The sequence below is a fragment of the Oncorhynchus clarkii genome, chromosome 6, assembly GCF_045791955.1.
Source record: "Oncorhynchus clarkii lewisi isolate Uvic-CL-2024 chromosome 6, UVic_Ocla_1.0, whole genome shotgun sequence".
Taxonomy (NCBI): domain Eukaryota; kingdom Metazoa; phylum Chordata; class Actinopteri; order Salmoniformes; family Salmonidae; genus Oncorhynchus; species Oncorhynchus clarkii.
The window spans coordinates 27,345,839-27,373,787 of NC_092152.1; the positions used below are offsets into that span (position 1 = coordinate 27,345,839).

Here is a 27,949-nt window from a genome sequence, read left to right on the forward strand (position 1 = left end):
CCCAGTGGGTCAGAAGTTTACATACACTCAATTAGTATTTGGTAGCATTGCCTTTGAATTGTTTAACCTGTCTAGGACTTGGGTTCCGCTCGCAACAGCTAGTGAGAGTGCAGGGAGCCAAATTCAAAACAACAACAAGTCTCATAATTAAAATTCCTCAAGCATATAAGTATTTTACACCATTTTAAATATAAAATTCTCGTTAACCTTTTGTGACTAGGGGGCAGTATTTTCATTTTTGGAAAAAAAAAACGTTCCCGTAGGAAACTGGATATTTTGTCAGGACAAGATGCTAGAATATGCATATAATTGACAGTTTAGGATAGAAAACACTAAAGTTTCCAAAACTGTAAAAATATTGTCTGAGTATAACAGAACTGATGTTGCAGGCGAAAGCCTGAGAAAAAAAATCCAATCCGGAAGTGCCCCATGTTTTGAAAGCGCTGCGTTCCAATGTGTCCCTATGGAGCAGTGAATGGGCTATCAACCAGATTACTCTTTCTCCGTATTCCCGACGGTGTCTACAGCATTGTGATGTAGTTTTACACATTTATGTTGAAGAATACCCGTAGGCGGCTACATTGCGCAAGTGGTCACCTGATGCTCCCAGAGAGATTCTCGCGTAAAATACAGAGGTAGCCATTACTCCAATCGGCCCTACTGAAAAACTAATTGTCCTGATGGATATATTATCGAATAGATATTTGAAAAACACCTTGATGATTGATTATAAACAACGTTTGCCATGTTTCTGTCTATTATGGAGCTAATTTGGAATATTTTTCGCTGTTTTCGTGACTGCAATTTCCGGGCCATTTCTCAGCCAAACGTGAAGAACAAACGGAGCTATTTCTCCTACAAAAATAATATTTTGGGAAAAAAGGAACATTTGCTATCTAACTGGGAGTCTCGTAAGTGAAAACATCCGAAGCTCATCAAAGGTAAACTATTTAATTTGATTGCTTTTCTGATTTCCGTGACCAAGTTACCTGCTGCTAGCTGGACAAAATGCTATGCTAGGCTATCGATAAACTTGCACAAATGTTTGTCTAGCTTTGGCTGTAAAGCATATTTTGAAAATCTGAGACGACCGGGTGATTAACAAAAGGCTAAGCTGTGTCTCAATATATTTCACTTGGGATTTTCATGAATAGGAATATTTTCTAGTAATATTTATGTCCGTTGCGTTATACTAATTAGTGTCAGATGATAACGGTCCCGTTCACGGGATGGGGTGTCACTAGAGGTTAATCCAGCCACAGTGTCTGATTTCAAAAAGGATTTACAGCGAAAGCACCACAAATGATTATGTTAAGTCACCACCAAGCCAGAGAAAAACACAGCTATTTTTCACAAAAAGCACAAATAGAGAGAAAATGAATCACTAACCCTTTTTTTATTTTTTTATATATTTTTTTTACCCCTTTTTCTCTCCAATTTCATGGTTGTTTTTAGTAGCTACTATCTTGTCTCATCGCTACAACTCCTGTACGGGCTCGGGAGAGACTAAGGTTGAAAGTCATGCGTCTCACAACCCAACCAAGCCGCACTGCTTCTTAACACAGCGCGCATCCAACCCGGAAGCCAGCCGCACCAATGTGTCTGAGGAAACACAGTGCACCTGGCAACCTTGGTTAGCGCGCACTGCACCCGGCCCGCCACAGGAGTCGCTGGTGCGCGATGAGACAAGGATATCCCTACCGGCCAAGCCCTCCCTAACCCGGACGACGCTAGGCCAATTGTGCGTCGCCCCAATTGGCGCGTTACATTCAGTAGTTCTAAAACATGCTGTGATTGTGCAGAGAGCCACATCAAATTACAGAAATACTCATAATAAACATTGATAAACATATGACTATTATACATGGAACTTTAGATAAACTTCTCCTTAATGCAACCGCTGTGTCAGATTTTTTTAAAAACTTTACGGAGAAAGCAAACCATGCAATAATCTGAGTACAGCCTTTAGACAACAAAGCAGCCAAGAAGATACCCGCCATATTGGGCAGTCAACATTGCTCAAAAATAGCATTTTAAATATTCACTTACCTTTGATGACCTTCATCAGAATGTTCTCCCAGGAATCCCAGTTCCACCATAAATGTTTGATTTGTTCGATAATGTTCATCAGTTATGTCCAAATATCTTATTTTGTTAGGGTGTTTGGTAAACAAATCCAAAAGCGCATTCGGGTCGCGTCGAACGAAAAGTTCAAAAAGTTCCGTTACAGCCCGTAGGTTGGCATGTTTCTAAGTATGGAATCAATCTTTAGGATGTTTTTAACATAAAACTTAATTAATGTTCCAACATGACAATTCCTTTGTCTGTACAAATGAAGTGTAACGTAGCTAGCTACCTTTTCACGTGAGCGCGCCAGACCGAGGCTGTGGCACTCTGCCAGACCACTCACTCAAAGAGCTCTTATGAGCCCCTCCTTTAGAGTAGAATCCTCAAAACAAAGTGACATAACTAATATAACTAATATCCCACTGTATCTTCAATGGGGGCTGAGTTGAAAAACTACAAACTTCAATGTCCCACTTCCTGGTTGGATTTTTTCTCAGGTTTTTGCCTACCATATGAGTTCTGTTCTACTCACAGACATCATTCAAACAGTTTTAGAAACTTCAGTGTTTTCTATCTATATGCATAGACAATATTATAGCTTTTACGGCTGAGTAGCAGGCAGCTTAATTTGGGCACATTTTTCAACCAAGCTACCCAATACTGCCCCCTACCCCAAAGAAGTTAGCTTGGGTCAAACGTTTCAGGTAGCCTTCCACAAGCTTCTCACAATAAGTTGGGTGAATTTTGGCCCATTCCTGATGACAGAGCTGGTGTAACGGAGTCCGGTTTGTAGGCCTCCTTGCTCACACACGCCTTTTCAGTTCTGCCCACAAATGTTCTTTTGGATTGAGGTCGGGGCTTTGTGATGGCCACTTCAATACCTTGACTTTGTTGTCATTAAGCCATTTTGCCACAACTTTGGAAGTATGCTTGGGGTCATTGTCCATTTGGGAGACCCATTTGCAACCAAGCTTTACTTCCTGACTGATGTCTTGATGTTGCTTCAATATATCCACTTAATTTTCATGCCTTGTGATGCCATCTATTTTGTGAAGTGCACCCGTCCCTCTTGCAGCAAAACACCCCCACAACATGATGTTGCCACCACCGGGCTTCACGGTTGGGATGGTGTTATTTGACTTGCAAGCCTCCCCCTTTTCCTCCAAACACTGATGGTCATTATGGCCAAACAGTTCTATTTTTGTTTCATCAGACCAGAGACCATTTCTCCAAAAAGTACGATCTTTTTTGAATTTTACCCCTTTTTCTCCCCAATTTCGTAGTATCCAATTGTTGTAGTAGCTACTATCTTGTCTCATCGCTACAACTCCCGTACGGGCTCGGGAGAGACGAAGGTTGAAAGTCATGCGTCCTCCGATACACAACCAACCAAGCCGCTGCTTCTTTAACACAGCACACATCCAACCCGGAAGCCAGCCGCACCAATGCGCCGGAGGAAACACAGTGCATCTGGCCACCTTGGCTAGCGTACACTGCGCCCAGCCCGCCACAGGAGTCGCTGGTGCGCGATGAGCACCATAGTCTTTTTTAAAAATTTTATGGCGGTTTTGGAGCAGTGGCTTCTTCCTTGCTGAGCTGCCTTTCAGGTTTTGTCGATATAGGACTTGTTTTACTGTGGATATAGATACTTTGGTACCTGTTTCCTCCAGCATCTTCACAAGATCCTTTGCTGCTGTTCTGGGATTGATTTGCACTTTTCCCACCAAAGTACGTTCATCTCTAGGGGACAGAACGCGTCTCCTTCCTGAGCGGTATGACGGCTGCGTGGTCCCATGGTGTTTATGCTTGTGTACTATTGTTTGTACAGATGAACGTGTTACCTTCAGGCGTTTGGAAATTGCTCCCAAGAATGAGCCAGACTTGTGGAGGTCTACAATTTTTTTTCTGATGTCTTGGCTGATTTCTTTTGATTTTCCCATGATGTCAAGCAAAGAGGCACTGAGTTTGAAGGTCGGCCTTGAAATACATCCACAGGTACACCTCCAATTGACTGAACTAATGTCAATTAGCCTATAAGAAGCTTCTAAAGCCATGACATTTTCTGGAATTTTCCAAGCTGTTTAAAGGCATAGTCAACTTAACGTATGTAAACCGTTTATAATAAGTGAAATATTATGTCTGTAAACAATTGTTGGAAAATTGCTTGTGTAATGCACAAAGTAGATGTCCTAACCGACTTGCCAAAATTATATTTTGTTAACAAGAAATTTATGGAGTGGTTGAAAAACAAACAAGTTTTTAATGACTCCAACCTAAGTGTATGTAAACTTCCGACTTCAACTGTAAATAGTTAAGCAGTTAGATTAAACATCTCTTTTGTTAGATAAATGTTTTAAAATGAAACATGTATGGAAACAGGTGAATTAACACTTCTCAGTTAGCACACTCAAGTAAGTTAAAACCCACATGGTAGCAAAAACTAACTAGCAGGAATCTTTAACAATTTAGAAATTAATTAAACACACTTTGCTGTAGGCTACTTTTTACCAGTTAACAAAAATCATGTATGTCATAAAAATATATTCACCCCAGTGTTGTAATCAAAACTTACCAGAAAGCATGTAGTCCTTGGCTCAGACAGTGTACAGTAGTAGTCTGGGCTCAATAACATCTCATTTGTGTGCAAGAGGGTTGCAATTCCATTGAATTCGCGATAGTTCAAACGAAATATACCACAAGACCTAGAATTGCCTTGTGTATCCCACAAAAAAGGTTTACTGTTATAAGCTAACTTTTTTGATGAATTTAAGCAAAATTCCCCAAATTCCCGGGCTTAACTTCCCATGGAAAATATCTGGACATTTACCGTAATGTTTCTGACCCTTTGCAACCCTAGCCGACAGACATGGTTTCCCTGTTTCTATCTCCTAGCCAACTTTGCATTATTTTTATGTGTAAAAAAAAAAAAAACATTATTTGATCAGAACGTTTCTTGTATTATTACCTCCAGCCAACAATAACTTTTGGATATTAGATCGGCGGGCACTCACCAGAAATTCGAGCTGAAATTTGACCTGGATCCTTTATTTGAAATTCCTGAGGCAGCTCTATTCATCCTGGGGTCTGCACCAAGACGCTGGAGTAGAGGAAGAAGTAGGACTCAAGTCTCAGGCGGCGAGCATACCATCCACTGCTTCAGAGTATATTACTTGCTTACTTTCAGTCCCTGGATGATAAAGTAGACAAGCTCAGGGTGAGGATCTCCTTCCAGGGAGACATCAGGAACTGTAACATACTCTGTTTTACTGAATTATGGATCATTGCTAATCTCCACTCTAGGATGGCTACAAGTCCCTCCCCCACCCTCCCTTAGGCACATCAGATCATGCCTCCAATCTGCTCCTCACCAGAGGAGAAACTTAAGGAAGCTCCCGTGGTAAGGATGTTGTTTCCACTGTGACGATTACAACTAATCCAAACCAAAAACCGTGGTAGATGGCAGATTTCGCTCAAAAATTTAAGCACGAACCACCATATTTAACTATGGCAAGGTGACTGAACATCGGCGTGTACAAACAGACCAGCTGACATCAGTAAGGCAATCTGAGGCAAAGGGACAGTACAGGGACAAAGTAGAGTTGCAATTCAACATCTCAAACATGAGACGTATGTGGCAGGGACTCCAGACAATCACAGATTATAAAGGGAAAGCCAGCTACGTCGTGAAAAACGACAGCTCGCTCCCGGGAGCGCTAAATGCCTTCGCCCGCTTTGAGAGAAACAACATTGAGCCGCTGACGCAGGCCCTCAACGCTCACAAGGAATGTGTGCTCTCGTTCTCTGTGTCCGACGTGACTAAATAATTATAAGCAAGGCTGCCGGTCCAGACCAGCTCTCTGTAGTTTTTATGGACATATTACATTTCTTCATATCCCAGTCTGTTGTCCCACTTGCTTCAATATCTCCAACATTGTTCCTGTACCCAAGAAAGTGAAGGTAACTGAACTAAATGACTATCACCCCGTAGCAGTCACTTCTTTCATCATGAAGTGCCTTGAAAGGCAAGTTAGGGACCAGATCACCACCACCTTACCCGACACCCTAGACCACATATGTCAGAGTCAAGGCCCGCGGGCCACATCCGGCCCGCAAGAAGGTTTTTTACGGCCCCTGGGATGATCTTGATTTATTATTAGAACCGGCCCGCAGCAAGCCGGCAGCCCGCAGATCTTTTACACGCACCAATACTACATTTCCCACAATGCAAAGGTGACGCACCGAGCAGTAGGCTGCTTCATTTCAATATTTATTGGCACAGCAGTCGTCAGCATCACAGTAAAATTAACTTTCAGATACCCATCAAAAATGGCAAAACGGAAGGTGGATACTGAGAACCGGGGGTTTCAAACAAGGTGGGAGTCGGAGTATATGTTCACGAAGGTAGCTGGAAAACCTGTGTGTCTTCTGTGTGGAGAAAGTGTGGCGGTACTGAAAGAGTATAATCTGAGACGACATTATGAAACGAAACACGCGGACACACACGCGGACGCAACTGTCAAGGCCAGTTTTATTTTGGCAGAAGAGATCGCTAAATCAGCCCGGCCATTTACGGAGGGGGATTTCATCAAAAACTGCATGATTAAAGTTTGTGACGAAGTTTGCCCAGAAAAAAGGCAACTCTTTTTAAATGTGAGTCTGAGCAGAAACACCATTGCCGAGAGAGTAGACCAGTTGTCCATCAATCTAAAAGAGCAGCTTGTGAAAAAGGGAAAAGATTTTATTGCATATTCCTTGGCTGTGGATGAGAGCACCGACATTTCTGACATTGCCCAGTTGTCAATTTTCATCCGCGGAGTGGACTCCAACCTAAGCGTGACAGAGGAGTTTTTGGCTTTACGTCCTATGCATGGCACAACTACGGGGCATGATTTGTATGAAGAGGTGTCAAGATGTGTAAATGAGATGGAGCTGCCTTGGGAAAAACTCGTGGGTTTGACAACCGACGGAGCACCTGCGATGTGTGGACACAGGAGCGGACTGGTGGCGAAGATACGGGAAAAGATGCAAGAGGAAAACGCGACAGGTGAGCTGACAGCTTATCATTGTATCATACACCAGGAAGCGTTGTGCGGTAAAGCCTTGAAAATGGAGCATGTAATGAGCATCATCACGCGCACAGTTAACTTTATCAGAGCCAAAGGTTTGAATCACCGCCAGTTCAAGGCATTTCTGACGGAGTTAGAAACGGAGCATGGTGATTTGCCTTATCACACAGAGGTGCGATGGCTAAGCCAGGGAAAGGTGCTTCAAAGATGTTTCGAGCTTCGTGAGGAGATTTGTCTGTTCTTGGACAGCAAAGGGAAAGACACAACACAACTCCGAGACGAAATGTTTCTGTGTGAAATGGCTTTTCTGTGTGACATTACGAGTCATCTGAATGCAATAAACTTGCAGCTGCAGGGTCGGGATCGTGTCATCTCTGATATGTACAGTACAGTGAAGGCATTTAAAACCAAACTGACTCTGTGGGAGACGCAGATGCGGAAAGAAAATTTGAGCCACTTTCCCAGCTGCCAGACCATGAAAGAGAAGCTCTCTACCAGTGCGTTCCCGAGCACACAGTTGGCTGATAAAATAGGTATGCTTGCCGCTGACTTTCGACGCCGATTTGCTGACTTTGAAGCACAAAAAAGCAGGTTGGAACTGCTCGGTAACCCATTTGCTGTTGACGTGGAAAGCTCACCACCAAACCTCCAAATGGAGTTGATTGACCTCCAATGCAATGATGCACTGAGGGCAAAATATGCGGCAGTGGGTGCTGCGGAGTTCGCCCGTTTCCTCCCCGGCACAATGCCCCAGCTGCGCATCCAGGCTGCTCAAACGTTGTCTATGTTTGGCAGCACATACCTGTGTGAACAACTGTTTTCTTTGATGAACCTGAACAAAACATCACACAGAAGTCGACTTACTGCTGAACACCTCCACTCAATTCTGAGGATTTCTTCAGCTCAGAGCCTTACCCCGAACATTGATGAACTTGTGGAAAAGATGGGACACCACCAAGTATCACCCTCAACCTCAAACAAGTGAACATTACTGTGCAATCACATATTTAGAGTTTTTACTCAGTTCAAGTTTAAAAGTTAAAATTTAATATTTGTTTTCACTGCATGTTACTTCTCCTTAAACAAAGTGTTGTTTTTGATTAATAGATTTTTGCACTTTATTTTTTTGTATTTCAATCCAATTATATTTTAAAAATATTTCAGTTGAGTGGATGATAGAAAATTGCTATTATTGTTTTTTCTTTGAAGTAAATTTAGCCCACTTTTGCTAAAATAGAAAATATAGTCTACTGATGGTGCCTTGAATACCGGTTTCTTTCATTTAATGTTCATGTTATGGGGATATTTATATAAAGGAAATTTGTCTTTTGTGTCTGTTGAAAATTAAAGATTACTGACAGAGCCATAAGAAAATATTGCTTTATTTATCTGATCATATTGTAATATATTTGTTAGGTTTTCAGTAGGTTCAATTAGGTTCACTAGACTATATGCGTCATTTAAAAATTTTTCAATGAACATTCGAACAGTCCGGCCCTCGTCTTGTAGCTGATTTTTTTATTTGGCCCTCCGTCCATTTGACTTTGACACCCCTGCCCTAGACCCACTACAATTCACATATAACCCCAACAGATCCACTGACAATGCAGTCGCCATTTCACTGCAAACTCTCTTATCCCAACTGGACAAGATAAATACCTACTGTATATAAGAATGCTGTTTTATTGACTACAGCTAAGCCTTCAACAGCATAGTGCCCCCCAAGCTCATCACTAAGCTCAGGGCCATGGATCTGAACACCTCCCTGTGCAACTGGGTCCAGGACTTCCTGACGGGCCGACCCCAAGTGGTGAAGGTAGGCAAAAACACCTCCGCCATGCTGATCCTCAACACTGCATGGCCACGCACATCTCCAACTCAATCATCAAGTTTGCTGATGACACAACAGTCATGTGCCTGATTACCAACAATGACTAGACAGTAGAGAGAGCACGCACCCCTCATCGACAGGGCCTCAGTGGAGAGGGTCAAAAGCTTCAAGTTCCATCACTGATGGCCCCTTCACATAGACAGTGCATGAAGAAGGTGCAACAGCGCCTCTTCAACAGGACGCTGAAGAAATACGTCTAACAGTGCATTCGGAAAGTATTCAGACCCCTTGACTTGTTCCACATTTTGTTACATTACAGCCTTACTCTAAAATGTATTTAATAGTTTTTTTCTCATCAATCTACACACAATTCCCCATAATGACAGTGAAAACAGGTTTTTAGAAATGATGTACATAAGTATTCAGATCGTTTGCTATGAGACTCCAAATTGAGCTCCGATGCATCCCGTTTCCATTGATCCTCCTTGATGTTTTTACAACCGGTGGTAAATGTATAATTGATTGGACATGATTTTGAAAGGCACACACCTGTCTATATAAGGTCCCACAGTTGACAGTGCATGTCAGAGCAACAACCAAGCCATGAGGTCGAAGGAATTGTCCGTTAAGCTCAAAGACAGTATTGTGTCAAGGCACTGAGCTGGGGAAGGGTACTAAAACATTTCTGCATCATTGAAGGTCCCCAAGAAAGCAGTAACCTTCCATCATTCTGTGCCAATACTCTTCCTAGAGCAATCTGGGGAGAAGGGACTTGGTCAGGGAGGTGACCAAGAACCCAATGGTCACTCTGACAGAGCTTCAGAGTGCCTCTGTGGAGATGGGACAACCATCTCTGCAGCGCTCCACCAATCAGGCTTTTTATGGTGGCCAGACGGAATCAGCCCTCCAGTAAAATGCACACTACCGCCCGCATGGAGTTTGCCAAAAGGCACCTAAAGACTCTGACCATGAGAAACAAGAATCTCTGATCTGATGAAACCAAGATTAAACTCTTTGGCTTGAATGCCAAGCGTCATGTCTGGAGGAAACCTGGTTAATGTTGCATAAGCATATGTTTAAGTCATGTTTGGAAAAAATCTGAGTGGTAGATCTCTGCTTGCGTTTTGACTCAGTGATCTCGACTCAAAAGGTTGGTGACTACTGGTCTAGGGTGTCTGAGATGGAGTTAATGTGCCATACCATCCTCTCAAAGCACTTCATAATTACAGAAGTGAGTGCTACAGGGCAGTGGTCATTGTGCCTTTTTAGAATTATTGGACAGGAATTTTGGTGGTCATCTTAAAACAGGTTGAAAGTCACCGCATGCTCTGAGAACGCACCCTGGAATACTATCGGGCCTTGCCGGTGTTGACCTGATTCAAGATGTTTCTCACGTCGACCTTGGAGAGCACATTCCCTCAACCCTCTGGGTTGTTGACAGGTCTCACACCCGGCACGATGTTGTCAAAGCGTGCATAAAATGCATTGAGTTTGTCTGGTAGAGAAGTATCGTTGGTCAGATCACTGTTGGGTTTTCCTTTGTAATCCGTAATGGACTGTAGCCCCTGCCACATGCGGCAGGCGTTGGAGCCTGTGCAATATGATTCCACCCTTTTCCTATATGTGGCCTATATTTATTGGGGTCTTACTTGTTTTGCATGTTATTTTAATACGTGTCACACATCAATTTGGTACCTTCGGTCGAGTGTTAGCACCAGCTCATGTAACCCCTGTTTCTCGACCGTGTAAATTGGGGTCACGTCTTTGCAGATGTAAGTTGTAATGGCAGCTGTTATCTCCTTCCATCTTCATGATTCTTTGCCATATGGTGTGCCGCGGGCAAAAGCCTCTTGCAACGTCTGAGTCAGATTTGTTTTGAGCACTCAACGGTACTTTTTTGGGTCTCATCCGTAGACTCTCTCCGTACTGTTTCACATGATTCTTGCGTAGGTGGTAAGAGGTTAGTGGTGTTTGAGCCTGTTGTTGGGACCGGCCTGCGGCATATTTAGCAGAGGACGGTTTCCTGGTCCGTGTCAGACTTTTCATACCCAAACCACGTCCATGCGACCGAAGTAGCCCCTCTTTTAGGTACGAGCCCCCTGTGTCCGTGCTCTGTGTCACTTTCACTCTCCTTCATGTTTGTTTGTTTGTGTTGCAAATTTCAGAACGCAAGGTGTTATCCAATTGACAAAAAATATTGCCCTAAAGAGTGTGATTTGCGACACAACGAAATAGACGATACAGCATAATATGAAACAATATGAAGTGTGAAAATTCTAATATAGCTACGATTGACTTGAATTGGATTTGTCCCACAAATACTAACTGAACAAAAAGAATGCCTGGAACAGCACTATCTAGTTTTCAGAACCTGGTAATATCAGGAAGTAGGATAGGACATTAACCTAACAACTTCAATGACACATTTCTCTGGACAGGGGGAGAAACATCACCAAATTCAGTGTGAATAGATTACATACAGTGCCTTGCGAAAGTATTCGGCCCCCTTGAACTTTGCAACCTTTTGCCACATTTCAGGCTTCAAACATAAAGATATAAAACTGTATTTTTTTGTGAAGAATCAACAAGTGGGACACAATCATGAAGTGGAACGACATTTATTGGATATTTCAAACTTTTTTAACAAATCAAAAACTGAAAAATTGGGCGTGCAAAATTATTCAGCCCCCTTAAGTTAATACTTTGTAGCGCCTTTTGCTGCGATTACAGCTGTAAGTCGCTTGGGGTATGTCTCTATCAGTTTTGCACATTGAGAGACTGAATCTTTTTCCCATTCCTCCTTGCAAAACAGCTCGAGCTCAGTGAGGTTGGATGGAGAGCATTTGTGAACAGCAGTTTTCAGTTCTTTCCACAGATTCTCGATTGGATTCAGGTCTGGATATGTTTATTTTTGAACCATTCCATTGTAGATTTTGCTTTATGTTTTGGATCATTGTCTTGTTGGAAGATAAATCTCCGTCCCAGTCTCAGGTCTTTTGCAGACTCCATCAGGTTTTCTTCCAGAATGGTCCTGTATTTGGCTCCATCCATCTTCCCATCAATTTTAACCATCTTCCCTGTCCCTGCTGAAAAAAAGCAGGCCCAAACCATGATGCTGCCACCACCATGTTTTACAGTGGGGATGGTGTGTTCAGCTGTGTTGCTTTTACGCCAACCATAACGTTTTGCATTGTTGCCAAAAAGTTCAATTTTGGTTTCATCTGACCAGAGCACCTTCTTCCACATGTTTGGTGTGTCTCCCAGGTGGCTTGTGGCAAACTTTAAACGACACTTTTTATGGATATCTTTAAGAAATGGCTTTCTTCTTGCCACTCTTCCATAAAGGCCAGATTTGTGCAATATACGACTGATTGTTGTCCTATGGACAGAGTCTCCCACCTCAGCTGTAGATCTCTGCAGTTCATCCAGAGTGATCATGGGCCTCTTGGCTGCATCTCTGATCAGTCTTCTCCTTGTATGAAAGTTTAGAGGGACGGCCAGGTCTTGGTAGATTTGCAGTGGTCTGATACTCCTTCCATTTCAATATTATCGCTTGCACAGTGCTCCTTGGGATGTTTAAACAATCTTTTTGTATCCAAATCCGGCTTTAAACTTCTTCACAACAGTATCTCGGACCTGCCTGGTGTGTTCCTTGTTCTTCATGATGCTCTCTGCGCTTTTAACGGACCTCTGAGACTATCACAGTGCAGGTGTATTTATACGGAGACTTGATTACACACAGGTGGATTGTATTTATCATCATTAGTCATTTAGGTCAACATTGGATCATTCAGAGATCCTCACTGAACTTCTGGAGAGAGTTTGCTGCACTGAAAGTAAAGGGGCTGAATAATTTTGCATGCCCAATTTTTCAGTTTTTGATTTGTTAAAAAAGTTTGAAATATCCAATAAATGTCGTTCCACTTCATGATTGTGTCCCACTTGTTGTTGATTCTTCACAAAAAAATAGTTTTATATCTTTATGTTTGAAGCCTGAAATGTGGCAAAAGGTCGCAAAGTTCAAGGGGGCCGAATACTTTCGCAAGGCACTGTAGGATGAAGAAACAATACTCCGAGCCGCAGCACCATACTACTTGTGAGACATAGAGAACTGATACTATATACTCATTGTTGGGTGGCGTGGGTGGCTTTTCACCATTTCTTTGGATTCCTCATGTCTAACTCATTGTTAGAAAAAGGTTTAGTCCAAATCAGATGTTGGGTGTAATATTTCTTAAATATATGAATCCTATAAATTAAAATGGACAATTTGGGTGCAATCAATTAGCTGAATTTGTTTTTTAGATCAAATCATATTTCAACAAAATAAAGCTGCAGGAATGCTAATCTTATCTTTTTCTATCTGAGATGTGTCTATCCTCTTTCTTGTTCTCTTTGAGACGGAACGACCCATTAGAATCCCCCTTTCAAAGTTGTTGAGAGATTGATGGAAGATGAGTAATATCACATGTAAGTTAAAGACAACTACAGAAGCTAGTCTTGAGGGCACATGCAGAATTCATTGTCTCCTTGAGGCAGAGTTCAACAATGTGTGTGTGTGATTCGTGTAGAGTTTTAGTTCAATTTGACAAAAACTTAAACTAAGTTGTAGGAGTTCCTCAAGCCTCCAGATGTATCTGAAGGACATGTAATTGATATTGTATTGTTTGGGGAAAGGACGGAAACACAAGGCAATGTGCTGAGGAAGATAAATGGCCTGTCTTTTGGGCTGTCCTACATTTTAGGCCAAATAAAAACATTCTTTGTGCTGTCCAAATAACTTGGCATGGCAGGGTATAACAAAGAACTGCCGCAGCCCCCCACCCCAGGCCTGGGACAGAAACACACCAGGACATGAGTTCTGCCAAGAACAGACATTAACAGAAACATGGCAGGACATCAGATCACTGGAAAAATAATAACCTCAGAAACAGACAGCCCAGGTGAGTGTGTGGTGGTTTGACTACGGTCTTCAGTTTAGCTTTACCAGGTTGTATGAACCACTTCCATGAGAAGCTAGGGTCTCTCACTTCAAATGACCCTCTTCTTTCTCCAGACCAGGATGCAGAGTTTGCAGCCAGACCCGAAGGCTCAGTACAGCAGTGTATACGAGGCCCTAAGAAGGATCATCCAAACGGAGGGCCTCCTCAGACCCTTGAGGGGCCTCAACATCACCATGCTGGGGGCTGGCCCTGCCCATGCACTCTACTTTGCCTGCTACGAACGGGTCAAGTGCACACTCAGCGAAGTAATTCAGAATGGAGGCAACAGCCACATAGCAAATGGTACAGTTCTGTTTCCCTTGGAACTCTCATGTTTCACACTGACCACTGGAACATGGCACAGAAAGAAGTTAATTGTTTTGGTAGTCGTGATAAACGTACAGTATAAATAATTGGCTTGAGACAGTTGAGGTGAGAATTGATGTAGTATCACATGAAGTATTGTATGTTGATGGGTGTGAACATGTGCAGGCCTGACTGACTGACTGATGACTCTGTCCCAACTAGGACTGGCAGGCTGTGTGGCCACTGTGCTGCATGACGCAGTCATGAACCCAGCTGAAGGTAAGGCTTTGAAAGGGGGCATTGGGGTGTTCGATTTAGATATCTGTGATGTTCTCAATTAGAAATGAATACAGACAGAATATGAACCCCCTTTTCTTTGTTCCCCTGTCTGTGTGACGATGCTGTCCTGATGGTGTCTTAGTGGTGAAACAGCGGATGCAGATGTACAACTCTCCCTACCGGAACCTGTTGGACTGTGTTCGGACTATACGACATACTGAGGGGCTCGCAGCTTTCTACCGCAGCTACAGCACACAGCTGGCCATGAACATTCCCTTCCAGGCTGTCCACTTTATGACCTATGAACTGATGCAGGAGCGGCTCAACCCCCACAGACAGTACCACCCCGGCAGCCACATACTGTCTGGGGCTGCGGCGGGAGCTGTGTCGGCAGCGATAACCACCCCGCTGGATGTGTGTAAGACCCTGCTCAACACACAGGAGAATGTAGCGCTCAGCTCCATGCACATCAGTGGTCATCTCACAGGCATGGCCAATGCCTTCAGGACAGTGTATCGCTTTGGCGGCATGGCTGCCTTCTTCAAAGGGATCCAGGCCCGGGTCATATACCAGATGCCCTCCACTGCAATTGCCTGGTCAGTCTATGAGTTCTTTAAGTACTTCCTGACCAAGCAGCAGATGGAGGGAGAGGCTGGGACAGCAGGCCCAGTCTGAGGAAGGGCTGTGAACGGGTTCGACCATCCACCACACGTATTCTGGAAGCTCCTGGCTCTCCAATGGAATCCATGCCAAACGTCTCATCGTGTACACAATGTCGTGTTCATAATTTATATGTGTGCTGTTGTGTAATAATCTGTGTTTTCTCAAAGGGAAGTCACTGCAATGGAGGAAGTTTGAAAGACTTGCTACGGGAGTGGTCGACTGTGGCACTCTTTACCCTTCTTACATACTCAGCAAGCCCTTCCATTGTACAGTGTCATTCATTAGAGGAGTGGAGGCTGTTACATGAACAGGAAGTGCACAGAGATGGCTTGTCTTTCCATTAATGCAGAGAAAAGGGCATCTTCATATGGCAACAGGCCCTTTTTTCACAAATCACCTGTTCACTACGCACACAACACTCCCAACTTTGTCTATATCTAGTGATTGTGTTTGGCTGCATTCATACAGTATGTATACTGAACAAAAATATAAATGCAATTTCAACGATTTTACTGAGTTACAGTTCATATAAGGAAATCAATCAATTGAAAGAAATTCATTAGGCCCAAATCTATGGATTTCACATGACTGGGCAGGGGTGCAGCCATTGGTGGGCCTGGGAGGGCATAGGCCCACTCATTGGGGAGCCAGGCCCAGCCAATCAGAATGAGTATTTCCCAACAAAAGGGCTTTATTACAGTCAGAAATACCACTCAGTTTCATCAGCTGTCCGGGTGGCTGGTCTCAGACAATGCTGCAGGTGAAGAAGCCAGATGTGGAGGTCCTGGGCTGGCGTGGTTGCACGTGGTCTGCGTTTGTGAGGCCGGTTTGCGTACTGCCAAATTCTCTAAAACGTCGTTGGAGGCGGCTTATGTTAGAGACATTAACATGCAAATCTCTGGCAACAGTCCTGGTGGACATTTCTTCAGTCAGCATGCCAATTGCATGCTCCCTCAACTTGAGACATCTGTGGCATTGTGTTGTATGACCCTTTATTGTCCCCAGCACAATGTGCACCTTTTAATGATCATGCCGATTAATCAGCTTCTTGAAATGCCACACCTGTCAGGTGGATGGATTATTTTAGCAAAGGAGAAATGTTCACTAACAGGGATGGAAAGAGATTTGTGCACATTTGTGCTTTTTCGTGCATATGGGGGGAAAAAATGGGATGTTTTATTTCAGCTCATGTAACAGAGGACCAGCACTTTACATGTTGCGTTTATATTTTTGTTCGGTATAGATCTGATATGGGGAACACTTTTTTTAAATGTACTTTTCAGTGCTTGTATTTTATGAATTCAGAAGAGACACGTGGCTTTTTGCTTGATTTTCTTTTCTTGTGTATTTATAAAGGACTGTTTGAACACATTCCTGAGTCTCGCTGCACAGTAAACACAGAACAATTGCGCTTTCAAAGTGCCTCTTTAGTAATGAAGTCCGCTACAAGCTAAGCTTTTTGTGTTGTTCAGGTCCTAAATAGAAATAGATTGGACTGATCATTATTTCCATGATCATAATCATTGTTTGCCATTAAAAGGGCTAATCATTCTGTGGTTTGCATCTCAAATGGTCTTTTAAATGTTAACTCTGGAAGCCAGATTTGATCAATCATAGCAAGAAACCACCGTGTCAAAACCAGATGTACTGAAATAGTACCATATTGTTATTTTTCCTTGGTCAGAAGGTTGGCATCATGCAATGTGGCTGTAGTCTGAGCTGAACCTTTCAAGATTAGGGATATTTTCTATTCTGTGTTAGAAATTGGCTCAACCCCCAAATGTTGGATATTTTCACTTTAGATTGGTCTTCATTCAAACCTCCGTACTAGAGGTCGATTTCAACGACGATACTGATTATTGGAGGACCATAAAAGTCGATACCGATTAATCGGACGATTTGATTTATTTATTTGTAATAATGACAATTACAACAATACTGAATGAACACTTATTTTAACTTAATATAATACATCAATAAAATCAATTTAGCCTCTAGTAAATAATGAAACATTTTCAATTTGGTTTAAATAATGCAAAAACCGTGTTGGAGAAGAAAGTAAAAGTGCAATATGTTCCATGTAAGAAAGCTAACGTTTCAGTTCCTTGCTCAGAACATGAGAACATATGAAAGCTGGTGGTTCCTTTTAACATGAGTCTTCAATATTCCCAGGTAAGAAGTTTTAGGTTGTAGTTATTATAGGAATTATAGGACTATTTCCCTCTACCATTTGTATTTCATTAACCTTTGACTATTGGATGTTCTTATAGGCACTTTAGTATTGCCAGTGTAACAGTACAGCTTCCGTCCCTCTCCTCGCTCGAACCAGCAACACAACGACAATTAGCGCGCCCTAACTAGCTAGCCATTTCACTTTGGTTACAGGAGCCTCATCTCGGGAGTTGATAGGCTTGAAGTCATAAACAGCGCAATGCTTGACGCACAACGAATAGCTGCTGGCAAAACGCACAAAAGTGCTGTTTGAATTAATGTTTACGCGCCTGCTTCTGCCTACCACCGCTCAGTCAGATACTTAGATACTTGTATGCTCAGTCAGATTATATGCAACGCAGGACACGCTAGATAATATCTAGTAATATCATCAACCATGTGTAGTTAACTAGTGATGATTGTTTTTTATATGATAAGTTTAATGCTAACTAGCAACTTACCTTGGCTTACTGCATTCGCGTAACTCCTTGTGGAGTGTAACGAGAGAGAGGCAGGTCGTTATTGCGTTGGACTAGTTAAGGTTGCAAGATTGAATCCCCCGAGCTGACAAGGTGAAAATCTGTCGTTCTGCCCCTGAACAAGGCAGTTAACCCACTGTTCCTAGGCCGTCATTGAAAATATGAATGTGTTCTTAACTGAATTGCCTAGTTAAATAAAGGTGTAAAAAATTAATAATAATCGGCAAATCGGCGCCCAAAAATACAGATTTCCGATTATGAGAACTTGAAATCGTCCCTAATTAATCGGCTATTCCGATTAATCGGTCGACCTCTACTCCGTACCTCCCATACTCAAGACTGCAGTAGTTTAGTTTCAGTAATTTATTTTAACCACACAGTGAAGTGAGTCGGCCTCCTTTTCCTGAGGTTACTGGAATCCCTCAACGTAACGGCCCAAATATTAGTCTTGTTTGAGTACGGTAGTAGGCCTATGCACTGGAATCACGCACAATGATCAAGAGTGTTAGTGTAAATTGTATAACAATCTTCTATGTTTAAGAGAATAAGCTTTAAAAAAATATTTGTAGGCAAGCCCCTAAGCATTGGATTCTGTCTGTGACAGTGAGACCAGTACTAATAGTTGACCAGATGAGCTGTTTGTTCTCTGGCATATTTTAGCCATGAACCATGCTCTCCATCTTCCCAGCATCTTGGCTCAGTGTTTTCTGCTCCAAGACGAGACATTTATCCACACATTGCTGTAACCAAAAAGCTGCGAGATTTGTTTGTTTTTAAATAAATGCTTGTTTTATTTTCATTCACCAGTGAAGTATAAAGTTCTATGAGATCTCCAAAGATCACAGTCCCTCAAATGTAGGCTAATTCATTCCTTGTTAAAAAATCCTAAATATAATGCATTGTTTGCTTCCACTCGCAAACCTGTATTTTTTAAGTTAGCGGTGAACCTACCTGTGAAATAATAATAAATTAAAGTACTGCTTATTGGCAGTCCTTTAATTCCACGCATAATCTCCAGCCAAAATATCTTTAGCATCTTTTTCTTTGGATTTCTTAATTAAAGCTTGTAATTTAGCTGTCTTGAGGCTTATTGCCTTATGTTTGAAAAGTATCTGTGGGTGCCTCAGCATTTTTATGAAGGGTAGCGATATGATAATTTCTTCTCCAAATGTACTGTATCTGTGGAGGCTGAAGTGTTTGGTGGTATGGGATATTTTAGTCTAAACTGGGACGACCAGGTAAACAGTGGTAGAGAGAAGTTTGCACAGTACATTACCATTTTTTAAATTTAAATTGTTACTCTTAATTTGAGCCTTTTCTGTGTGTGTTTTATAGAATTACACCTATGTTTTTGCTAAATATCACAGCTATTGTTTATATAAATGTAAACAAATATGCAACACATCTAGGTTGATTAAATTCAAGCTTTTTTACAACTATTGGACAGCTGAAGGTTCATTCATTTGATGTTAGTTTATGGCGTATTGTTGGTTCATATTTTTGAAAAGTGAATTCAAGAATTGTCATGTATGATTCTGTACAAATCAAATGTTATTTGTCACATGCACCAAATACAACCGGTGTAGATCTTACTGTGAAATTCTTACTTACAAGCGCTTAACCAACAATGCAGTTCAAGAAATGGAGTTAAGAAAATGTTTACTAAATAAACTAAAGTTATTTTTATTTTTTTTAAGTAACAAGAATATCCCGGGATTTCTTATAAGCGTCCAGATTAGTGTCCTGCTCCTTGGAAGCGGCAGCTCTAGCCTTTTTAGCTCGGTGTGGATCTTGCCTGTTATTCAAATGCAGAACATGCAATTTCTGTTCTGACTTCATTTTCAATTATTCAATTTGTATTAATCTTATGCTTAAATGCTTGTCATTCAGTTGATGGAATTCATTGCATTAAAAAGCACTCACCAGGCCTTTTAACCCCTCTTCAATAACACTGCTCTCATACATTGTTAAATGTTTAGCAGGACTGATATTCTTTTTAGGAAAAAGATGGGTTGGTTGATAATTCAAGACTGGAAACATTTGATTAATATTGTTCACAGATTCAGTCTGAAGTACTTTTTTTTTAGCTTCTGATAAAATATCCACAGAATATTACATTGCATTACAGCTCTGGAAATATAAGGAAAAATACTTAAAGAAAAAACCTTGCTTAATTATCTAGCTTGTCTAACTTGACCGTAAGATCATTTCAACAATGTACATTAAGTGATTTATATATATCAATGGAGATTGGGAAATTAAAATCGTATCCAGGTATCTTCATCATGTAACATTGTTGCTGCTTTTTTTGCACACAACAAAACAAGGGGGGAAACTGGGAAATATGACTAGAGTGCCATCTACAGTACAATTTTAGATTTGGGGGGGGAAAGAACATGCAAATGTTAAAATGAAGGTGGTTATGCTGCTACAGTATGTAACACTGGAGCTCAAATAAAATGCAAGTGGTCAATGCTGTGTTTATTGGATAAACCTATTATTTTTGTTGACAATGATGTAAAGGAGTATCACTGAGGGCTCAATCTTAAGTAAACTGATCAGTCTACCTTAAACTTTGTTGCATTAGAACCAATAGAGGGCACTATAGTTGTAAATTAATCTCATGGATAGCCTCCTTAATCCAGCCTGCACTCATGAGGGCACTGCTAGAGTTGTTGGCCTATATCCAAGATAGACCAGAGCTTGTCCTTTCCAAATTGAGTACCACTGTATGTGTCCTATCTTTATAACCTAGCGGTAAAATCCAGTAATGGTTACAATTGTTATTTCACCATTCATTTTTCTGTTTGGGATTTTACTACTACTTCATATAAATAAAATTGTATTTGTCACATGCGCTGAATACAACAGGTGTAGACCTTACTGTGAAATGCTTACTTACCAGCCCTTATTAACCAACAATGCAGATTTAAGAAAAATAAATAAAGGTAAGAGATAAGAATAACGTAATTAAAGAGCAGCAGTAAATAACAATAGCAGGGCATACTGGTACAGAGAGTGTGCGGGGGCACCGCTATTGAGGTAAAATGTACCTGTAGGTAGAGTTATTATTGAGTAACTATGTATAGATAACAGAGTAGCAGCAGCAGTGTAAAATGGGGGGGGGGATGAGATGAGAATAGTCTGGGTATCCATTTGATTAGCTGTTCAGGAGTCTTATGGCTTGGAGTAGAAGCTGTTTAGAAGCCTCTTGGACCTAGACTTGGCGCTCCGGTACCGCTTGCCGTGTGGTAGCAGAGAGAACAGTCTATGACTAGGGTGGCTGGAATCTGACAATTTTTAGGGCCTTCCTCTGACACTGCCTGGTATAGAAGCTTGGCAGGCAGGAAGCTTGGCCCCGGTGATGTACTGGGCCATACACACTACCCTCTGTAGTGCCTTGCGGTCGGAGGCCGAGCAGTTGCCATACCAGGCAGTGATGCAACCATCAGGATAGTCCACAATCATGTCCTTTGTCTTGATCACGTTGAGGTTGTTGTCCTTGCACCACACGGTCAGGTCTCTGACCCGGCAGTCATGAGTCTCTGACCTGGCCGTGCAGTCATGAGTGAACAGGGAGTACAGGAGGGAACTGAGCATGCACCCCTGATCGGCCCCCGTGTTGAGGATCAACGTGGCAGATGTGTTGTTACCTACCCTTCACCTGGGGGCGGCCCGTCGAAGTCCAGGATCCAGTTGCAGAGGGAGGGATTTAGTCCCAGGGTCCTTAGCTTCGTGATGAGCTTTGAGGGCACTATGGTGTTGAGCTGTAGTCAATGAATAGCATTCTCACACAGGTGTTCCATTTGTCCAGGTGGGAAAGGGCAGTGTGGAGTGCAATAGAGATTGCATCATCTGTGGATCTGATGGTGCGTTATGAAAATTGGAGTGGGTCTAGGGTTTCTGGGATAATGGTGTTGTGAGCTTACCATGGCTACAGATGTGAGTGCTACGGGTCTGTAGTCATTTAGGCAGGTTACCTTTGTGTTCTTGGGCACAGGGACTATGGTAGTCTGCTTGAATTATGTTGGTATTATGGACTCAGACAGGGAGATGTTGAAAATGTCAGTGAAGACACTTGACAGTTGGTCAGCGCATGCTCGGAGTACAATTCCTGGTAATCCGTCTGGCCTTGCAACCTTGTGAATGTTGACCTGTTTGACGGTCTTACTCACATCGGCTGTGGAGAGCGTGGTCACACAGCCGTCCGGACCAGCTGATGCTTTCATGCATGTTTCAGTGTTACTTGTCTCGACGCGAGCATAGAAGTTATTTAGCTCGTCTGGTAGGCTTGTGTCACTGGGCAGCTCTCGGCTGTGCTTCCCTTTTGTAGTCTGTAATAGTTTGCAAGCCTTGCCAATAGTTTGCAAGCCGAGCGTCGGAGATGGTGTAATAGGATTAGATTTTAGTCCTGTATTGATGCTTTGCCAGTTTGATCGTTTGTCGGGGGGCATAGCGGGATTTCTTGTAAGAGTCCCGCTCCTTGAAAGTGTCAGCTTTACCCTTTAGCTCAGTGGGAATGTTGCCTGTAATCCATGGCTTCTGGTTGGGGTATGTACGTACAGTCACTGTGGGGATGATGTCTTTGACGTACTTATTGATGTGGTGTACTCCTCAATGCCATCGGAAGAATCCCAGAACATATTTCAGTGTGTGCTAGCAAAACAGTCCTGTAGTTTAGCATCTGCTTCATCTGACCACTTTTTTATAGACCGAGTCACTGGTGCTTCCTGCTTTAATTTTTGCTTGTAAGCAGGAATCAGGAGGATATTCGTATGGTCAGATTTGCCAAATGGAGGGCAAGGGAGAGCTTTGTACACGTCTCTGTGTGTGGAGTAAAGGTGGTCTTGATTTTTTTCCCCCTCTGGTTGCGCATTTAACATGCTGATAGAAATTAGGTAAAACTGATTTAAATTTCCCTGTACTGAAGTCCCCGGCCACTAGGAGCGCCGCCTCTGGATGAGCGTTTTCTTGTTTGCTTATGGCAGTATACAGCTCATTGAGTGCGGTTTTAGTGCCAGCCTCGGTCTGTCGTGGTATGTAGATAAAGATATACAGGCAAACTCTCTAGGTAGATAGTGTGGTCTAGAGATACTCAAAACCTTGAGACTTCCTCAGATATCGTGCACCAGTTGTTGTTTACATATATGCATAGCCCCCCCCCCCCCCCCCCCCCCCCTCGTGTCTTACCAGAGTCTGCTGTTCTATCCTGCCGATAGTGTATAACCACCAGCTGTATTTTGTCGTTCAACCACGACTCGGTGAAACATAAGATATTACCGTTTTTAATATCCTGTTGGTAGGATATACGTGCTTTCAGTTCGCCCCATTTATTTTCCAGCGATTGAACGGTAGCTAGCAGGACGGAAGGCAAAGGCAGATTAGCCACACGTCGCCTGATCCTCACAAGGCACCTTGATCTTTTTCCGTGAAATCTCAGTTTCTTTCTCCAGCGAATGACGGATCTGGGCCTGGTCAGGTGTCTTTAGCATATCCCTCCCGTCCAACGCCTTGTAGAAAAACGCTTTGTCTAATCTGAGGTGAGTAATGGCAGTTCTGAGTAATCACATTTTCACATTTTTCACATGTCCCTGATTTAAGTCTGTAATACCAACATGTTTCAAGCAGACCACCATAGTCCCTGTGCCCAAGAACACAAAGGCATCCTGCCTAAATGACTACAGATCCGTAGTACTCACGTCTGGAGCCATGAAGTGCTTTGAAAGGTTGGTAATGGCTCACATCAACACCATTTTCTCAGAAACCCTAGACCCACTCCAATTTGCATACCGCCCAAACAGATCCACAGATGATGCAATCTCTATTGCACTCCACATTGCCCTTTCCCACCTGGACAAAAGGAACACTTATGTGAGAATGCTATTCATTGACTACAGCTCAGCGTTCAACACCATAGTACCCTCAAAGCTCATCGCTAAGCTAAGGATCCTGGGACTAAACACCTCCCTCTGCAACTGGATCCTGGACTTCTTGACGGGCCGCCCCCAGGTGGTGAGGGGAGGTAGCAACACATCTGCCATGCTGATCCTCAACACTGGAGCTCCCTAGGGGTGCGTGATCAGTCCCCTCCTGTACTCCCTGTTCACCCACGACTGCATGGCCAGGCACGACTCCAACACCATCATTAAGTTTGCAGACGACACGACAGTGATAGGCCTGATCACCGACAACGACGAGACAGCCTATAGGGAGGAAGTCAGAGACCTGGCTGGGTGGTGCCAGAATAACAACCTATCCCTCAACGTAACCAAGACTAAGGAGATTATTGTGGACTACAGGAAAAGGAGGACCGAGCACGCCCCCATTTTCATCGACCGGGCTGTAGTGGAGCAGGTTGAGAGCTTCAAGTTCCTTGGTGTCCACATCAACAACAAACTAGAGTGGTCCAAACACACCAAGACAGTCGTGAAGAGGGCACGACAAAGCCTATTCCCCCTCAGGAAATTAAAACGATTTGGCATGGGTCCTGAGATCCCCAAAAGGTTCTACAGCTGCAACATCGAGAGCTGTCTCGTCGTTGTCGGTGATCAGGCCTATCACTGTTGCATTACTGCCTGGTAATGCGGCCTCTGACCGCAAGGCACTACAGAGGGTAGTGCGTACGGTCCAGTACATCACTGGGGCTAAGCTGCCTGCCTTCCAGGACCTCTACACCAGGTGGTGTTAGAGGAAGGCCCTAAAAATGGTCAAAGACCCCAGCCACCCCAGTCATAGACTGTTCTCTCTACTACCGCATGGCAAGCGGTACCGGAGTGCCAAGTCTAGGACAAAAAGGCTTCTCAACAGTTTTTACCCCCAAGCCATAAGACTCCTGAATAGGTAACCAAATGGCTACCCGGACTATTTGCATTGTGAGCCTCCCCCAACCTCTCTTTTTACGCAGCTGCTACTCTCTGTTTTATCATATATGCATAGTTACTTTAACTATACATTCATGTACTTACTACCTCAATTGGGCCGACCAACCAGTGCTCCCGCACAGTGGCTATCCGGGCTATCTGCATTGTGTCCCACCCACCACCCGCCAACCCCTCTTTTACGCTACTGCTACTCTCTGTTCATCATATATTTACAGTCACTTTAACCATATCTACATATACATACTTTCTCAATCAGCCTGACTAACCGCGTCTGTATGTAGCCTCGAAGTAAAATGAGGCATGAGTATTGGGTGTTGAGACCACTTGAGACCAAAACTGACTTTCCTCCGTCGAGACGTCCCTCTAAGGCCCTTCTGCTAGCTTGCTAGCCCTGGCCTGCCAGCTGTCTGAATCGCCGTGTCTCCAGCCAGCCCAACCACGCACTGGACCCCTATTGATCACCCAGCTATGCATGCCTTTCCCTAATATCAATATGCCTTGTCCATTACTGTCCTGGTTAGTGATTGTCTTATTTCACCGTAGAGCCTCTAGCCCTGCTCAATATGCCTTAACCTACCATTTAGTTCCACCTCCCACATATGCGGTGACATCACCTGGTTTAATCGTCTCTAGAGACAATATCTCTCACATCATTACTCAATGCCTAGGTTTACCTCCAATGTAATGTAACATCCTACTATACCTCTGTTTGTACACTATGCCTTGAATCTATTCTATCGCGCCCAGAAACCTGCTCCCTTTACTCTCTGCTCTGAACGCACTAGACGACCAGTCCTGATAGCCTTTAGCCGTACCCTTATCCTCCTCCTCCTCTGTTCCTCTGGTGATGTAGAGGTTAATCCAGGCCCTGCAGTGCCTAGCTCCACTCCTACTCCCCAGGTGCTCTCATTTGTTGACTTCTGTAACCGTAAAAGCCTTGGTTTCATGCATGTTAACATTAGAAGCCTACTCCCTAAGTTTGTTTTATTCACTGCTTTAGCACACTCTGCCAACCCGTATGTCCTAGCCGTATCTGAATCCTGGCTTAGGAAGACCACCAAAAACCCTGATATTTCCATCCCTAACTATAACATTTTCCGACAAGATGGAACTGCAAAAGGGCGCGGAGTTGCAATCTACTGCAGAGTTCTGTTTTACTATCCACGTCTGTACCCAAACAATTTGAGCTTCTACTTTTAAAAATCCACCTTTCCAGAAACAAGTCTCTCACTGTTGCCTCTTGCTATAGACCACCCTCTGCCCTGGACACCATATGTGAATCTTTCTTCAGAGCTCGTGCTGCTAGGTGACCTAAACTGTGACATGCTTAACACCCCGGCCATCCTACAATCTAAGCTTGATGCCCTCAATCTCACACAAATTATCAATGAACCCACCAGGTCCAACCCCAAATCTGTAGAAACGGGCACCCTCATCCTAACCAACTTGCCCTCCAAATACACCTCTGCTGTTTTCAACCAAGATCTCAGCAACCTATTCCCCCTCAGGAGACTGAAAAGATTTGGCATGGGTCCTCAGATCCTCAAAAGGTTTTACAGCTGCACCATCAAAAGCATCCTGATGGGTTGCATCACTGCCTGGTATTGCAACTGCTCGGCCTCCGACTGCAAGGCACTACAGAGAGTTGTGCGTACGGTCCAGTACATCACCGGTGCCAAGCTTCCTGCCATCCAGGACATCTATACCAGGCGGTGTCTGAGGAATGCCCTAAAAATTGTCAAAGACCCCAGCCACCCTAGACTGTTTTCTCTGTTACCGCACGGCAAGCGGTACCGGAGTGCCAAGTCTAGATCCAAGAGGTTCCTTACAGGTGAAGGGGTTCCTTACAGGTGAAGCCTGTAAAATGCCAAGAGTGCAAAGCTGTCAAGGCAAAGGGGGGCTATTTGAAGAATCTCAAATATAAAATATAATTTAATTTAACACTTTTTTGGTTACTACATGATTCCATATGTGTTATTTCATAGTTTTGATGTCTTCACTGTTATTCTACAGTGTAGAAAATAGTAAAAATAAAGAAACTCTTGAATGGGTAGGTGTTCTAAAACTTTTAACCGGAAGTGTAAATTCCTACTGTGCACATGATAAAATGCTATGTTAATTGTGTTGTACTACTGAATGAAACTGTGAGAGATACACTCAGACCAGCCTTTGTGATTGAACTTACATTAACTACAGTACTTTAGTTGGCTGCTTTGAGAAAACTTGTATGTAATATAACATTCTGGGAGCCTAGTGTATGAATAATGTGGAATTTTTTCGGAACCTTTTGGCTTCCCTGAAAACAGGTACTGACAGGAGGTGCGACTCGAATGCTGATCCAGTGCCCCCCCCCCCACACACACACACACACACACACACACACACACACACACACACAAAAACGAATTGGTATTAAACCGCAATGTAAGACTAAAAACTGATTTGTGTGAAAACTATTTACAAGATATTTAGATGTTCACTGTTGCAGTGCCAATTCTGTGAGCATGTGGTCCTTGAAAAGCTCCTCTAGTCCAGCAAAATTAGTCTCCCCAAGGTCATCACGCTGGATGGTGATGGAGGGTTTGGTGGTCCACACAACGAAGGATAAAGTGTCCCTCCCAGTGATGTGGAGCTGCCCTTGAACCTGGTGCCAGGAAGGACGGTCTTCACGAAGGCTGTAAGACACCCCCTCTGGATATAGAAATCCTTTGACTTCACTGCCTCTTCAATGGTAAGGTCCCTTGCACCATACGGTCGCTTGACCCCCACTACTGTTGTGGTGCCTGTCTTGTTTTCTACGCTTTGTACAAAATAATAAAATGCAGTACTACAGGATATTTCTTAACGTAGCTCTTTATTAGCTAGCTATAACTTGCATGTTCACTTATCTCCAACCAGGATCAACTGACCATGACCTAGCCATCTGGGTGGTCTTAACCAGTATGATACGGCAGTAAAATGCATCCAATTATAATTCAGTACACATGAATATTACAATGCCCACCAGACCATCTGGTGATTCCAGGATCCCAGACCATGTGACCCAAAGTCCTGACTCCTGCACATCCATCCCTGTAACCATTTTGAATGCCTTGATGTTCTCCTCTTTATCTGTGCTTCACTTTACAGACAACACCCCATCCAATGACAACACCTTGAAATGTATTTGTTGTAAGCAATGTGC

General features: G+C 43.1%; 1 protein-coding gene across 1 annotated transcript in view; it reads left to right on the forward strand.

The window, feature by feature from the left end:
• The window catches only part of LOC139410888 (mitoferrin-1-like), a 34,995-nt gene extending 14,820 nt beyond the window's left edge, over positions 1–20,175 (forward strand). Inside the window, exons 2-4 of the mRNA XM_071156525.1 lie at positions 14,021–14,249; positions 14,475–14,531; positions 14,674–20,175. Coding sequence (XP_071012626.1) covers positions 14,021–14,249; positions 14,475–14,531; positions 14,674–15,206 — 819 coding nt within the window. The 3' untranslated portion in view covers positions 15,207–20,175. The remainder of the gene's footprint in view (positions 1–14,020; positions 14,250–14,474; positions 14,532–14,673) is intronic.
• The last annotated feature ends 7,774 nt before the right edge of the window (positions 20,176–27,949 follow it).